We start from the raw sequence: 14,012 nt of genomic DNA on the forward strand, positions 1-14,012 counted from the left end.
ACGCGAAAGTGTGATATGGCACCTACCTTTGGACTTGGATCAGCCAGTTGCAAAACTTTAAACAAAACAATAAAATGAGCAACAAGGAAGGTGCACTCAGTAGAGTGCAGATTTCCGCCAGGCGTGTCTGCAACGACTACTGCTGTATTGTGTGGTTGAATGAATGCAACCAGTGCTGTGAAGCATTGTGAAACAGACTTTACGTTATAAAAGCAAGTGTATACACTTCATACAACTGTGAGCCGTAGAGCAGCGGTCGAGAAGTACTCTGCGGTGTGTGTACTGGTAGTTCCACAGTAATAACAGTGTGCAAACTGATTCCGCCCCACTGTGCCTCTGGCAACAGAGTAGCAGCTGGGGGTCTGCAATGCCCTCAGCTGTGTTATCAGCCGGGGGCAGGTTCATTTATCTTCAGTCCAATGAAATTAGCTTGCACTTAGCACCTAAAAGACCTTAACATTGCTGGACAAAAAATAATAAGTAAGCAGTAATGATGATCAGCAAGGTGTTTTACATTTTCAAACACAAGAAGCAAGACAACAGTGTTCCATGGCAGGAACATTACACACACACACACACACACACACACACACACACACACAGGTAATGTTGCTGTTGGCTACTTATACAGCGAGCAGACATGGAGCAACATTATTACTAACTTGGAGCTGTAAATCCAATCCACCAACTCCAAAATGCCCACCTATACACATTTCCCATAAGGCTCTACAGTTGACTCGTTGCAATCAAAACACATACCGAGAGTATGACAACACACATCCTGTTCACTATTCAACAATTAACTTCAGGAGAGAAAACTCAAACAAATAGGTGTATTAGCAAATATACATGCATCATTTAATATATCAATACATATCTGAGTTATCAAACAATCTATAACTTTTGCAGTAAACAACAAAAAATAACATCATGTGTAATAATTTCAACATGATTCAATTGATGCTTTGCATTTAGGTAACTGCATTCTGATAAATCCTTGTTACCAGTTATCAGCAGGCAAACTATGTATTCTATATAAAATATAACATATAATATGATATATATAGAATATAATATATTCTCTACGTCCATATAAATTACATTTTGGTGCTTTTTTCTGTTTTCCCCTCTTCAATGAAGGATCGAGTCTGAGGCCCATTCTCAGGTTTTCTGTAATTAATAACAAAAAGATTATTATATACTGCTCTGAGTTTCTTGTAAAAGAATAAGAACTCTGTTGTGAGCGAGTTCATCAACTCACAGGAGATCAGCGTGGTCCTGGAGTTCAACATTGAGGGTTTCAGGCAGTAGTAAACAAACACCCCCAGCAACAATGGGGACGATGCCGTATATCAGCATGGGAATGGTGTAATGGTAGACGTCCAGGAGCCTGATCAGCGGAGCGAGGATGCCCGCCACACGAGCACACATGGAGTTTAGACCTACACCATTCTGCCTGCCAGCATAGACAATAGACTTGTCAGCATCTCAAAGCATGTGTCAATGGCAAACATGGCATTTTCCGCCAATATTATGTATAATAACATTTTAAGTTTTACCTCTGGGACACTACCTAGCTTACCTTAAAGTGGTAGGGTAGAGTTCTGCAGTATAAACATAGACTATGGCGAAACTGGCAGTGGCGGCAAATGCAGCAAGTACAGCTATGATGGTTACCACCACGGGAAGGTCTGATGGACAAATAATAAATCAGACAAAAACACATTTGTTCAAAACATGTAGACGGATGTAGCAAAGGTATCACTGGGTACCATTTAGAGAAAAATGGGATTTGTCCTAGTTCTCAAGAAGAAGGTTAATGATATGTTCAAGACAGATTACAACAGACTGCCAGTTTAAGACTCTGGTACTAGCCTACAGGGCAGTGAAAGGAACAACTCCTTCCTATCTCCAGGCCATGGTCAAGCCCTACACCCCCGCCCGACCATTTCGCTCTGCTGCCCCGTCGCTCAGAGGTCCCTGCGGCCGATCGACCCGGTCACGGCTTTTCTCTGTCCTGGCCCCACAGTGGTGGAATGAACTACCCACTGACGTCAGGACAGAGGAGTCGCTGGCCATCTTTCGGCGCAGGCTGAAAACTCACCTCTTCAAGAAGTACTACCCTGAGCCTTCCTCTTAGCACTTATTGTGTTCGTATTAGTTTGTTGCACTCATTGTATTCGTGTTAGTTCGTTGCACTTATTGTATTTGTTTGTTTCTGCACTGTACGTTTTCTCTGGTTTATGCTCTTACATAGTTGTTTAACAAAGGAGATGCACTTATGACTTCTGGTGACGAGTAGTTCTCTTGAATACCTATGTTGAATACACTTATTGTAAGTCGCTTTGGATAAAAGTGTCTGCTAAATGACTGTAATGTAATTTAATGTATTATTACCAAATAAATTACCTTTTGGAATAACAAGTATCCCAAGACAAGTTGCACCTCCAAACAACAGGACCCCTGCTTGACATATTCTCCTCCCGAAGTGCTGGATGAGAGGCAAACTGCCCAGACGTGCAGGGAATTCTACTAAGGCAAAGACGAACTGTGTGAGGTAGATATCCAGACCAAAATTGCCCACATTCAGGATCAGTCCATAGTACACCATACTTGTTCCAAACCTATTAACAGAATGGCAGAAATATCTTCAGTGGAACTATAAGGCCTGAGATATACTTGCTTCTTAACCTCACGTTCACGTAGAAAACTGTCTCCGTCGTGAACTGAATTGATCATCACATATTTAGACCATATATAACTGAATTTCAGAGGATGTGCACAACCAAAGCTCCAAACAGATGCAGGATACACGAGGCAGACATCATGCACACGCCAAGGTGTAATTAAAAGCAAGTATGTCTCTGGCTTACAGGTAAATAGCTGTAGATAATGCAGGTTGTGGTTGCAATGAATACTCACCACACGTAGCTCATAATGATCGCACGTTTTCTCAGATATGATATCCTGAAGATGTCCAACATGCTTCCTCTTTTGGATGTACCCTCATTGTCCAGCTAAAACAATTTAGTTGTAATTGTTTTTAAGTTGGTGTATATTTATCTGAGAGCTTTATTGTGTTTGATTTGACTTTGGTTGAAGCAGCTCACCTTGTCTAGCAGATCTTCCGGGACCACCCTTCCGTTCACCCTGGCAGCCCTCCGGACCTCCTTTATGGCTTCCTCCTTCCTGCCCTGGGTGATGAGCCAGCGAGCTGACTCTGGAAGAATCCTGATTGACATATAGGTTTCATATCAACTTCTTTTCTCTACAGTTAAAATTAAGATTAGCATCTTAAACATTAAGTCCGTGAGGTCTTAGAGGCCGCTGACCAGTAAAACATTCCCAGGACAACGACAAGAGGGCTGTAGAGCACCAGCTGCAGGATCCTCCAGTTTGTGATCAAATAGGCAATGCCAGACAACAGCATCAGTCCAAGAGGGAACGTAGTGTTGCAGATAATGGTGCAGAAAGCAAACTTGGAGGAATCAGTCCACTCCCCACCTTTAAAGCAATAATACCATGTTATTTTTAAAACGTTAGTTGTAGAAAGTAAGTTACGTACAAGCCTTATCACTAACTTTACTGTCATTTTGATCAAGTTAAATGTACAGTATGATTGCTTCTGCAAGGCAAAAGGAGTTGCAGCTTGCAACCATAAGTGGCTTTCATTTACATTTTACAAATAACTCCCTTTGCAAATGGAGGCACTTTGTGTATCTGTTTATAAAAGACACTGCCAAACAGAATTGTGTTTTCTTCCCTCTGTGACTGTGCCAGTCAAATCTACCAATCACTTAAAGATGCTAAGTGTAGAATGAAGTGTCTGACTTTGTTGGCCCCCAGGAGTAGAATGAAATAGATAGCATGGCAGACAGCAATGCAACGCAATGCACCAACTAATATTATCAATGTAAAGACATATAATTTGAATATTGTCACCGTTTGTAACACTGTAACAATAATGCTCTTCAAACGCCACAAGAATTTTCAGTCGTGAACATTTTACATACCTATCACAAATGCATTAACAAGAATGCCTGAAACGGAGAAACCACTTAAAAATTTGAGAACAATGTAAACATAGATGTTGGGTGAGAAACCAGCACCGCCACCAAACAACAGCATTAGGAGGAGTGAAAGCAGGACCACAAAGCGTCGACCGAACCTACAAAGAGAAGAACTGTTACACTGGTGCTTGAGTTTTGTATCAGGATGTATATGAAACTTTCTCTCCTTTAAGTTCAGCACAATACAAGGACTTTTAACAGATAGACTGAATGTATAAAAGTGTTTCCTTGAATTGTTAAAAGGTGCTACATTTGAAATCCAGAGCATATCTATGATTGAGTGATTGCCTCCATATGGCGACGGCTGAGCCGGCGGCTAGCAGCTAACGGTGCTAACAGCACGAACAGTGAAAACACACAGAGCTAACAGTGTTTACTTGAGGGGGAATCGGGGGCGGGGGGGCGTTACATGGGGCACACACACAAGCACTCACAGGTACTGACATGTATGTGTGGCTGGACCAGCTATCAGCACAGAGAAGCTTAGATTGCAACACACAGAGAGAGTAGCTTCATCCTCTGCTCAGGACGCCATTACTCCACTATATATTTTAGCTAATAGTTGATTGCTGCTATGCTCTGAATTTCGAATTTAGCACCTTTTTTGAAAAAAAGCAACTTCTATTGATGCTCGAGTGACTTAAAAGTAAAGAGCAACCCGTTCAGAATCATAATTATCAAATACATATGTAAGGTGGAAGTGGATGTGCACCTGTCAGCCATCTGCCCCAAAACCAGCGCTCCAATCAGAAGACCGGCCATGTAGATGGACTGTGACGCCTCAATCAAAGTGCTTCTGTCACACACCAGGTTGAACTGGTGACAAGAAGGTTGGTGAGAGGAGACCAAAATACCTAACTGTTGTTTTTCTCAGCTCCTAGATGTTTAATAACTGAAAATGGCAGTCAGTTAAACACAAAAAGGTTTTTCTCCATCAGTGGTGGTGATTCCATCATCTCAATCTCTCAAATCTTCTCACTAACAAAGTGTTCTGCTTGTTCTGCTGCTGTTGAGTGGATGTAAATCAATCCTATCATTCTAATAGTTGTATGAAGTATTTTATGTTAGCAAGTTTAAATTGTATTCTTTTCATCTTTTATGTTGTGATTTTTATAAATATGTCGAACCAACCCATCGCTAAACAGCAGCATCACGGAATGTTGTCAGAACAGTATGGTGGCTCAGAAGAGATAAAAAGTCAAAGTGAAGAACTGATAAATAAAACCGAACAAATAAAATAAAATTTTAAAAAAGTATGCTCACGTAAATCACAAGAAATACATTGAATGGTACAACTATCTCTCACCTCTGTCACAATGCTGGAGGCACCTTTGGGGGCCTCAAAAACCCAACCATTTATGCATCCAGTTGTAGTGTTAATCCCATACGCTTCAATTATTTCCAAATCCAAATCCACAGGTGAGAACATTTCACAGCTTTCATACTTCCCAGCCTTGTTCACAGGGAGGGTGAGATTTTTTTGTCTCTCTTCCGTCAGGTTTGGCCCAAGCTTCAAGATCCAGTCAGTGTTACAGTGATGTGGGAAGCTCAGGCCCGTGAACACCTGACCGATTGTATCAAAAGCTGTAAAGACGATGGGGATGCATAACGCAGCCACTAAACGCTTCTGAAACAAACCAAACTCTCCAATCTCCTTCAGGATCTGCCCGAAGTTGCTCATATTTGGTATCTGGATGTTCTAACAGTGCAGCGTAGGACAGAGAAAGGTCCGGCTTAAAAAAAAACGTCCAGCCACCAACTGTCAACTTGACTCTCGACCTGTAAGTTAAAACCTCTTAAACTCTAGCCCTATTTTTAGTTCTCTGCTTGAAAATTGCTTACCCATACTAAAGAGAGTGTAGATCTCTAACTACAAGGTCTATTTGAATAATTCTGATGTTATAATAACAGAAACACTTGTGAGATTTGCTCAGATGTGTAAAATCAGTGTATATGTTACTGGTTAATACTAAATGAAGATGGCACACAGCTCAAATTGAAAATGTTCAGGTTCGCCTGAAGAAAAATCACTTTAATTTTTTTTTTGTCTTTGAAATAATGCAGCCTCAAACTCTCCCAAATCATAGCACAACATGTCAGTAGTCTCAAAAAAAGAATTGGCTTTGATAAAGTGAAGCAGGCCAAAGTTATAGAGGTTTTGGTACGGAGAGTTTGGCCCAATTTGTCATTGTGGAACCAGCTGTTCCAGCTGTGCTATTCTCATTGTATATACTATATCACAATATATTTCACTGGTTTTATGACTAATAGGGGTTAATCTATCCAAATACAGCAGATTCGCATAATGAAACCATTGAAACCGCATAATGAAACCTTGAAACCATTAAAAAGTTACAGCAAAAAATGTTCGTACCTTGAGGTGATTTTCTGGAAGAAAAACGCTGGAAATTGACGGAAATCCGTTTCAGACATGTGCTCGCCTTGTCTCTGTGAAAAAAATGGTGCTTTTGGGTGCAAGTATGACGAGATGGTCGTCATTTTACTGTTCAGCGAATCATTTTACACTCGGGGGTGGAGCAGCACGGTTTGGGATTTTTAGTGGCTAAAAAATATGTCAATCAACTCAAGGACCCTCCTACTGCATTCCTGAGATTCTTCTGGATCGAACGAGGTGTCATAGCCTGGAATCCACCAATCACAGGCTTAGAAAGGTCCATATAAACACAGACAGAGACGAGAAAATTCCATGGAGGAGAGATATGAGTATCCCCAGAGAGCTCAAAATAGCTCAAGATGATGCCAAACTGCTGTAATAGGATAGATTGAACACTATTAGTGATAAAACAAGTGAAATATATAGTTATATAGTATATAAAATTAGAATAGAATAGCTGCAACAGCTGGTTCCAAAATGAGAATTTGGCTTGACCCTGCGTGACCTCTCCGTACTGAAACCTCTTTAACTTTGGCCTGCTTCACTTTATCAAAGTAATGATTTTTGTAGAGACTACTGACATGTTGTGCTATGATTGTAGAGTATTTTTAGGCAAATTCCTGCATTATTTCAAAGACAAAAAAACAATAAATGTGCTTTTTTTTCAGGCGAACCTGAAAGTTTTCAATTTGAGGTGTGTGCCATCTTCATTTAGTATTAACCAATAACATACACACTGATATTTACACATCTGAACGAATCTCACAAGTGTTTCTGTTATTATAACATCAAAATTATTCAAATAGACCTTCTAGTTAGAGAGAGATACTCTTTTGAGTATGGGTATGCAATTTTCGATTAGAGGCCTAAGAACAGGGCTCGTGTTTAAGAGGTTAAAATTCTCTCTTAAAGGTGCTTTACAAAATGACTGGAGTAACGCTTTGATGTTTACAAAGCATAAAATAGACATAAGAACTTTCTCTGGGTGAAAGGGTTGTAAAGGATAATCCTAGTCATAAAGATAATGAGAACAGTAAACTTGAAGGCAGTGAGAGCAAAGAAATCCTCATGTTCAAACAGTGAAACGGCAATAAAATAAGAATAACTAATCGTGAAATATAACTTTTCAAAAAAGAGAGGGAATGCAGAAAGCAAGAGTGAAGACTATACACCGTATAAAGCCCAAAAGGAACTTACCTGAAGTTGCACAGGAGTCAGTTCAGTGTAGGTTGGTTCCTGCAGTATTATTCATTTTAAAAACATGTGTATTTTGAGAAACAACTTAAAGAAACAACTCAAACAAATAAGTGTATTAGCAAATATGCATGCATCATTTAATACATAAATACAAATACCAGTTATCAAACAGTCTATAACTTTTGCAGTAGTAAAACTTAACGGATTGTAACAATAAAAAATAAAATCATGTGTCATAATTTCAATATGATTCAATTGATCCTTTGCATTTAGGGAACTGCATTCTGAAGGCAAACTATTTATTATATATATATATTTGTTTATATATATACATATATATATATACATCCATATAAATTACATTTTGGTGCTCTTTTCTGCTTTCTCCTCTTCAATGAAGGATCGCGTCTGAGGCCCATTCTCAGGTTTTCTGTAATTAATAACAAAAAGATTATTATATACTGCTCTGAGTTTCTTGTAAAAGAATAAGAACTCTGTTGTGAACGAGTTCATCAACTCACAGGACATCAGCGTGGTCCTGGAGTTCAACATTGAGGGTTTCAGGCAGTAGTAAACAAACACCCCCAGCAACAATGGGGACGATGCCGTATATCAGCATGGGAATGGTGTAATGGTAGACGTCCAGGAGCCTGATCAGCGGAGCGAGGATGCCCGCCACACGAGCACACATGGAGTTTAGACCTACACCATTCTGCCTGCCAGCATAGACAATAGACTTGTCAGCATCTCAAAGCATGTGTCAATGGCAAACATGGCATTTTCCGCCAATATTATGTATAATAACATATTTTAGGTTTTACCTCTGGGACACTACCTAGCTTACCTTAAAGTGGTAGGGTAGAGTTCTGCAGTATAAACATAGACTATGGAGAAACTGGCAGTGGCGGCAAATGCAGCAAGTACAGCTATGATGGTTACCACCACAGGAAGGTCTGATGGACAAATAATAAATCAGACAAAAACACATTTGTTCAAAACATGTCTTTAGTTAGTAGACGGATGGAGCAAAGGTATCACTGGGTACCGTTTAGAGAAAAATGGGATTTGTCCGAGTTCTCAAGAATCCGGTTAATGATATGTTCAAGACAGATTACAACAGACTGCTATTAAACAAATTACCTTTTGGAATAACAAGTATCCCAAGACAAGCTACACCTCCAAACAACAGGACCCCTGCTTGACACAGTTTCCTCCCGAAGTGCTGGATGAGAGGCAAACTGCCCAGACGTGCAGGTAATTCTACTAAGGCAAAGATGAACTGTGTGAGGTAGATATCCAGACCAAAATTGCCCACATTCAGGATCAGTCCATAGTACACCAGACTTGTTCCAAACCTATTAACAGAATGGCAGAAATATCTTTAGTGGAACTATATGTCCTGAGATATACTTGCTTCTTAACCTCACGTTCACGTAGAAAACTGTCTCCGTCGTGAACTGAATTGATCATCATATATTTAGACCATATATAACTTAATTTAAGAGGATGTGCACAACCAAAGCTCCGAACAGATGCAGGATACGCAAGGCAGACATCATGCACACGCCTTGAAGTTAAAAGCAAGTATGTCTCTGGCTTACAGGTAAATAGCTGTAGATGCTGCAGCAGGTTGTGGTTGCAATGAATACTCACCACACGTAGCTCATAATGATCGCACGTTTTCTCAGATATGATATCCTGAAGATGTCCAACATGCTTCCTCTTTTGGATGCACCCTCATTGTCCAGCTAAAACAATTTAGTTGTAATTGATTTTAAGTTGGTGTATATTTATCTGAGAGCTTTATTGTGTTTGATTTGACTTTGGTTGAAGCAGCACACCTTGTCTAGCAGATCTTCCGGGACCTCCCTTCCGTTCACCCTGGCAGCCCTCCGGACCTCCTTTATGGCTTCCTCCTTCCTGCCCTGGGTGATGAGCCAGCGAGCTGACTCTGGAAGAATCCTAATTGACATATAGGTTTCATATCAACTTCTTTTCCCCACAGTTAAAATTAAGATCAGCATCTTAAACATTAAGTCGATGAGGTCTTAGAGGCCGCTGACCAGTAAAAGATTCCCAGGACAACGACAAGAGGGCTGTAGAGCACCAGCTGCAGGATCCTCCAGTTGGGGATCAAATAGGCAATGCCAGACAACAGCATCAGTCCAAGAGGGACAGTAGTGTGGCAGATAATGGTGCAGAAAGCAAACTTGGAGGAATCAGTCCACTCCCCACCTTTAAAGCAATAATACCATGTTATTTTTAAAACGTTAGTTGTAGAAAGTAGGTTACTTACAAGCCTTATCACTAACTTTACTGTCATTTTGATCAAGTTAAATGTACAGTATGATTGCTTCTGCAAGGTAAAAGGAGTTGCAGCTTGCAACCATAAGTGGCTTTCATTTACATTTTACAAATAACTCCCTTTGCAAATGGAGGCACTTTGTGTATCTGTTTATAAAAGACACTGCCAAACAGAATTGTGTTTTCTTCCCTCTGTGACTGTGCCAGTCAAATCTACCAATCACTTAAAGATGCTAAGTGTAGAATGAAGTGTCTGACTTTGTTGGCCCCCAGGGGTAGAATGAAATAGATAGCATGGCAGACAGCAATGCAACGCAATGCACCAACTAATATTATCAATGTAAAGACATATAATTTGAATATTGTCGCCGTTTGTAACACTGTAACAATAATGCTCTTCAAACGCTACAAGAATTTTCAGTCGTGAACATTTTACATACCTATCACAAATGCATTAACAAGAATGCCTGAAACGGAGAAGCCACTTAAAAATTTGAGAACAATGTAAACATAGATGTTGGGTGAGAAACCAGCACCGACACTAAACACCAGCAGGAGGAGGAGTGAAAGCAGGACCACAAAGCGTCGACCGAACCTACAAAGAGAAGAACTGTTACACTGGTGCTTGAGTTTTGTATCAGGATGTATATGAAACTTTCTCTCCTTTAAGTTCAGCACAATACAAGGACTTTTAATTTTAACAGATAGACTGAATGTATAAAAGTGTTTCCTTGAATTGTTAAAAGGTGCTACATTTGAAATCCAGAGCATATCTATGATTGAGTGATTGCCTCCATATGGCGACGGCTGAGCCGGTGGCTAGCAGCTAACGGTGCTAACAGCACGAACAGTGAAAACACACAGAGCTAACAGTGTTTACTTGAGGGGGAATCGGGGGCGGGGGGGCGTTACATGGGGCACACACACAAGCACTCACAGGTACTGACATGTATGTGTGGCTGGACCAGCTATCAGCACAGAGAAACTTAGATTGCAACACACAGAGAGAGTAACTTCATCCTCTGCTCAGGACGCCATTACGCCACTATATATTTTAGCTAATAGTTGATTGCTGCTATGCTCTGAATTTCGAATTTAGCACCTTTTTTGAAAAAAAGCAACTTCTATTGATGCTCGGGTGACTTAAAAGTAAAGAGCAACCCGTTCAGAATCATAACTATCAAGTACATATGTAAGGTGGAAGTGGATGTGCACCTGTCAGCCATCTGCCCCAAAACCAGCGCTCCAATCAGAAGACCGGCCATGTAGATGGACTGTGACGCCTCAATCAAACTGCTTGTGTCACACACCAGGTTGAACTGGTGACAAGAAGGTTGGTGAGAGGAGACCAAAATACCTAACTGTTGTTTTTCTCAGCTCCTAGATGTTTAATAACTGAAAATGGCAGTCAGTTAAACACAAAAAGGTTTTTCTCCATCAGTGGTGGTGATTCCATCATCTCAATCTCTCAAATCTTCTCACTAACAAAGTTTTCGGCTTGTTCTGCTGCTATTGAGTGGATGTAAATCAATCTTATCATTCTAATAGTTGTATTGTAGTATGGAGTACTTTATGTTAGCAAGTTTAAATTGTATTTTTTTCATCTTTTATGTTGTGATTTTTATAAATATGTCGAACCAACCCATCGCTAAACAGCAGCATCACAGAATGCTGTCAGAACAGTATGGTGGCTCAGAAGAGATAAAAAGTCAAAGTGAAGAATTGATAAATAACACCGAACAAATGAAATACAATTTAAAAAAGTATGCTCACGTAAATCACATGAAATACATTGAATGGTACAACTATCTCTCACCTCTGTCACAATGCTGGAGGCACCTTTCGGGGCCTCAAAATCCCAACCATTTATGCATCCAGTTGTAGTGTTAATCCCATACGCTTCAATTATTTCCAAATCCAAATCCACAGGTGAGAACATTTCACAGCTTTCATACTTCCCAGCCTTGTTCACAGGGAGGGTGAGATTTTTTTGTCTCTCATCCGTCAGGTTTAGCCCAAGCTTCAAGATCCAGTCAGTGTTACAGTGATGTGGGAAGCTCAGGCCCGTGAACACCTGACCGATTGTATCAAAAGCTGTAAACACGATGGGAATGCTTAACGCAGCCACTAAACGCTTCTGAAACAAACCAAACTCTCCAATCTCCTTCAGGATCTGCCCGAAGTTGCTCATATTTGGTATCTGGATGTTCTAACAGTGCAGCGTAGGACAGAGAAAGGTCCGGCTTAAAAAAAAACGTCCAGCCACCGACTGTCAACTTGACTCTCGTCCTGTAAGTTAAAACCTCTTAAACTCTGGCCCTATTTTTAGGCCTCTACTTGAAAATTAAAAAACTACAAGGTCTATTTTAATAATTTTTTATGTTATAATAACAGAAACACTTGTGAGATTTGCTCAGATGTGTAAAATCAGTGTATATCTTACTGGTTAATACTAAATGAAGATGGCACACAGTTTTGAAATATTTGGTGAAGTAATGGCATCCTGAGCAGAGGATAAAGTTACTCTCTGTGTTGCAATCTAAGCTTCTCTGTGCATAGCTGATCCGGACGCACATGCATATTAGTACATGTGAGTGCTTGTGTGTGTGCCCAATGTAACGCCCCCCGATTCCCCCTCAAGTAAACAACCCATTGAGAATCATAACTATCATGTACATATGTAGTAAAGGTGGAAGTGGATGTGCACCTGTCAGCCATCTGCCCCAAAACCAGCGCTCCAATCAGAAGACCGGCCATGTAGATGGACTGTGACGCCTCAATCAAACTGCTTGTGTCACACACCAGGTTGAACTGGTGACAAGAAGGATGTGAGAGAAGACCAAAACACCTAACTGTTGTTTTTCTCAGCTCCTAGATGTTTAATAACTGAAAATGGCAGTCGGTTAAACACAAAAAGGTTTTTCTCCATCAGTGGTGGTGATTCCATCATCTCAATCTCTCAAATCTTCTCACTAACAAAGTTTTCGGCTTGTTGTGCTGCTATTGAGTGGATGTAAATCAATCCTATCATTCTAATAGTTGTATGAAGTATTTTATGTTAGCAAGTTTAAATTGTATTCTTTTCATCTTTTATGTTGTGATTTTTATCAATATGTCGAACCAAACCATCGCTAAACAGCAGCATCACGGAATGCTGTCAGAACAGTATGGTGGCTCAGAAGAGATAAAAAGTCAAAGTGAAGAACTGATAAATAAAACCGAACAAATAAAATAAAATTTTAAAAAAGTATGCTCACGTAAATCACAAGAAATACATTGAATGGTACAACTATCTCTCACCTCTGTCACAATGCTGGAGGCACCTTTGGTGGCCTCAAAATCCCAACCATTTATGCATCCAGTTGTAGTGTTAATCCCATACGCTTCAATTATTTCCAAATCCAAATCCACAGGTGAGAACATTTCACAGCTTTCATACTTCCCAGCCTTGTTCACAGGGAGGGTGAGATTTTTTTGTCTCTCATCCGTCAGGTTTGGCCCAAGCTTCAAGATCCAGTCAGTGTTACAGTGATGTGGGAAGCTCAGGCCCGTGAACACCTGACCGATTATATCAAAAGCTGTAAACACGATGGGAATGCATAACGCAGCCACTAAACGCTTCTGAAACAAACCAAACTCTCCAATCTCCTTCAGGATCTGCCCGAAGTTGCTCATATTTGTTATCTGGAGGTTCTAACAGTGCAGCGTAGGACAGAGAAAGGTCCGGTTTAAAAGAAAACGTCTAGCCACCAACTGTCAACTTGACTCTCGTCCTGTAAGTTAATGTTTAAACTGACAATCACAGTGCTTTTATGGCCTCCCAGACTACCAAAGTATTAAACTATGACATAAGGGTCCTTAAGGCTGAAGTCCAGCTGTTGTTTAGCTCATCGTCATCAGTTATTGATTTTATAGTTCCTCGATGCATCACACCTGCTTTTAGAGCAATACTATGGGTACTTTAGAAATAAGAATAAGGAAGACAGCAGGCGCCTATTGTACCTTTATAAGATGCCGTTTTCAATCTGATTGTTGATGTGTTTTTT

General features: G+C 40.3%; 2 protein-coding genes across 2 annotated transcripts; both read right to left on the bottom strand.

Annotated features, from left to right (window-relative positions):
- Positions 1-1,035: 1,035 nt before the first annotated feature.
- On the bottom strand, positions 1,036-5,751 carry slc22a13b (solute carrier family 22 member 13b; the record flags this gene model as incomplete). Its single annotated transcript, XM_079181092.1, has 10 exons — positions 1,036-1,170; positions 1,262-1,456; positions 1,583-1,691; positions 2,410-2,624; positions 2,923-3,017; positions 3,111-3,231; positions 3,333-3,504; positions 4,014-4,168; positions 4,783-4,886; positions 5,377-5,751. The coding sequence occupies 10 exons, from the start codon at positions 5,749-5,751 to the stop codon at positions 1,098-1,100; spliced, it is 1,614 nt and encodes a 537-aa protein (XP_079037218.1). The 3' UTR covers positions 1,036-1,097.
- A 2,028-nt stretch (positions 5,752-7,779) lies between these two features.
- Positions 7,780-12,157, bottom strand: LOC306712450 (solute carrier family 22 member 13-like; the record flags this gene model as incomplete). The annotated part of the gene is made up of 10 exons (XM_079181740.1): positions 7,780-8,092; positions 8,184-8,378; positions 8,507-8,615; positions 8,803-9,017; positions 9,316-9,410; positions 9,504-9,624; positions 9,726-9,897; positions 10,407-10,561; positions 11,182-11,285; positions 11,783-12,157. 10 exons carry the CDS (start codon positions 12,155-12,157, stop codon positions 8,020-8,022), a joined length of 1,614 nt encoding a protein of 537 aa, XP_079037866.1. The 3' UTR covers positions 7,780-8,019.
- Between the last annotated feature and the right edge of the window lie 1,855 nt (positions 12,158-14,012).

This window comes from Pholis gunnellus, assembly GCF_910591455.1.
Source record: "Pholis gunnellus genome assembly, chromosome: 20".
Lineage (NCBI taxonomy): Eukaryota > Metazoa > Chordata > Actinopteri > Perciformes > Pholidae > Pholis > Pholis gunnellus.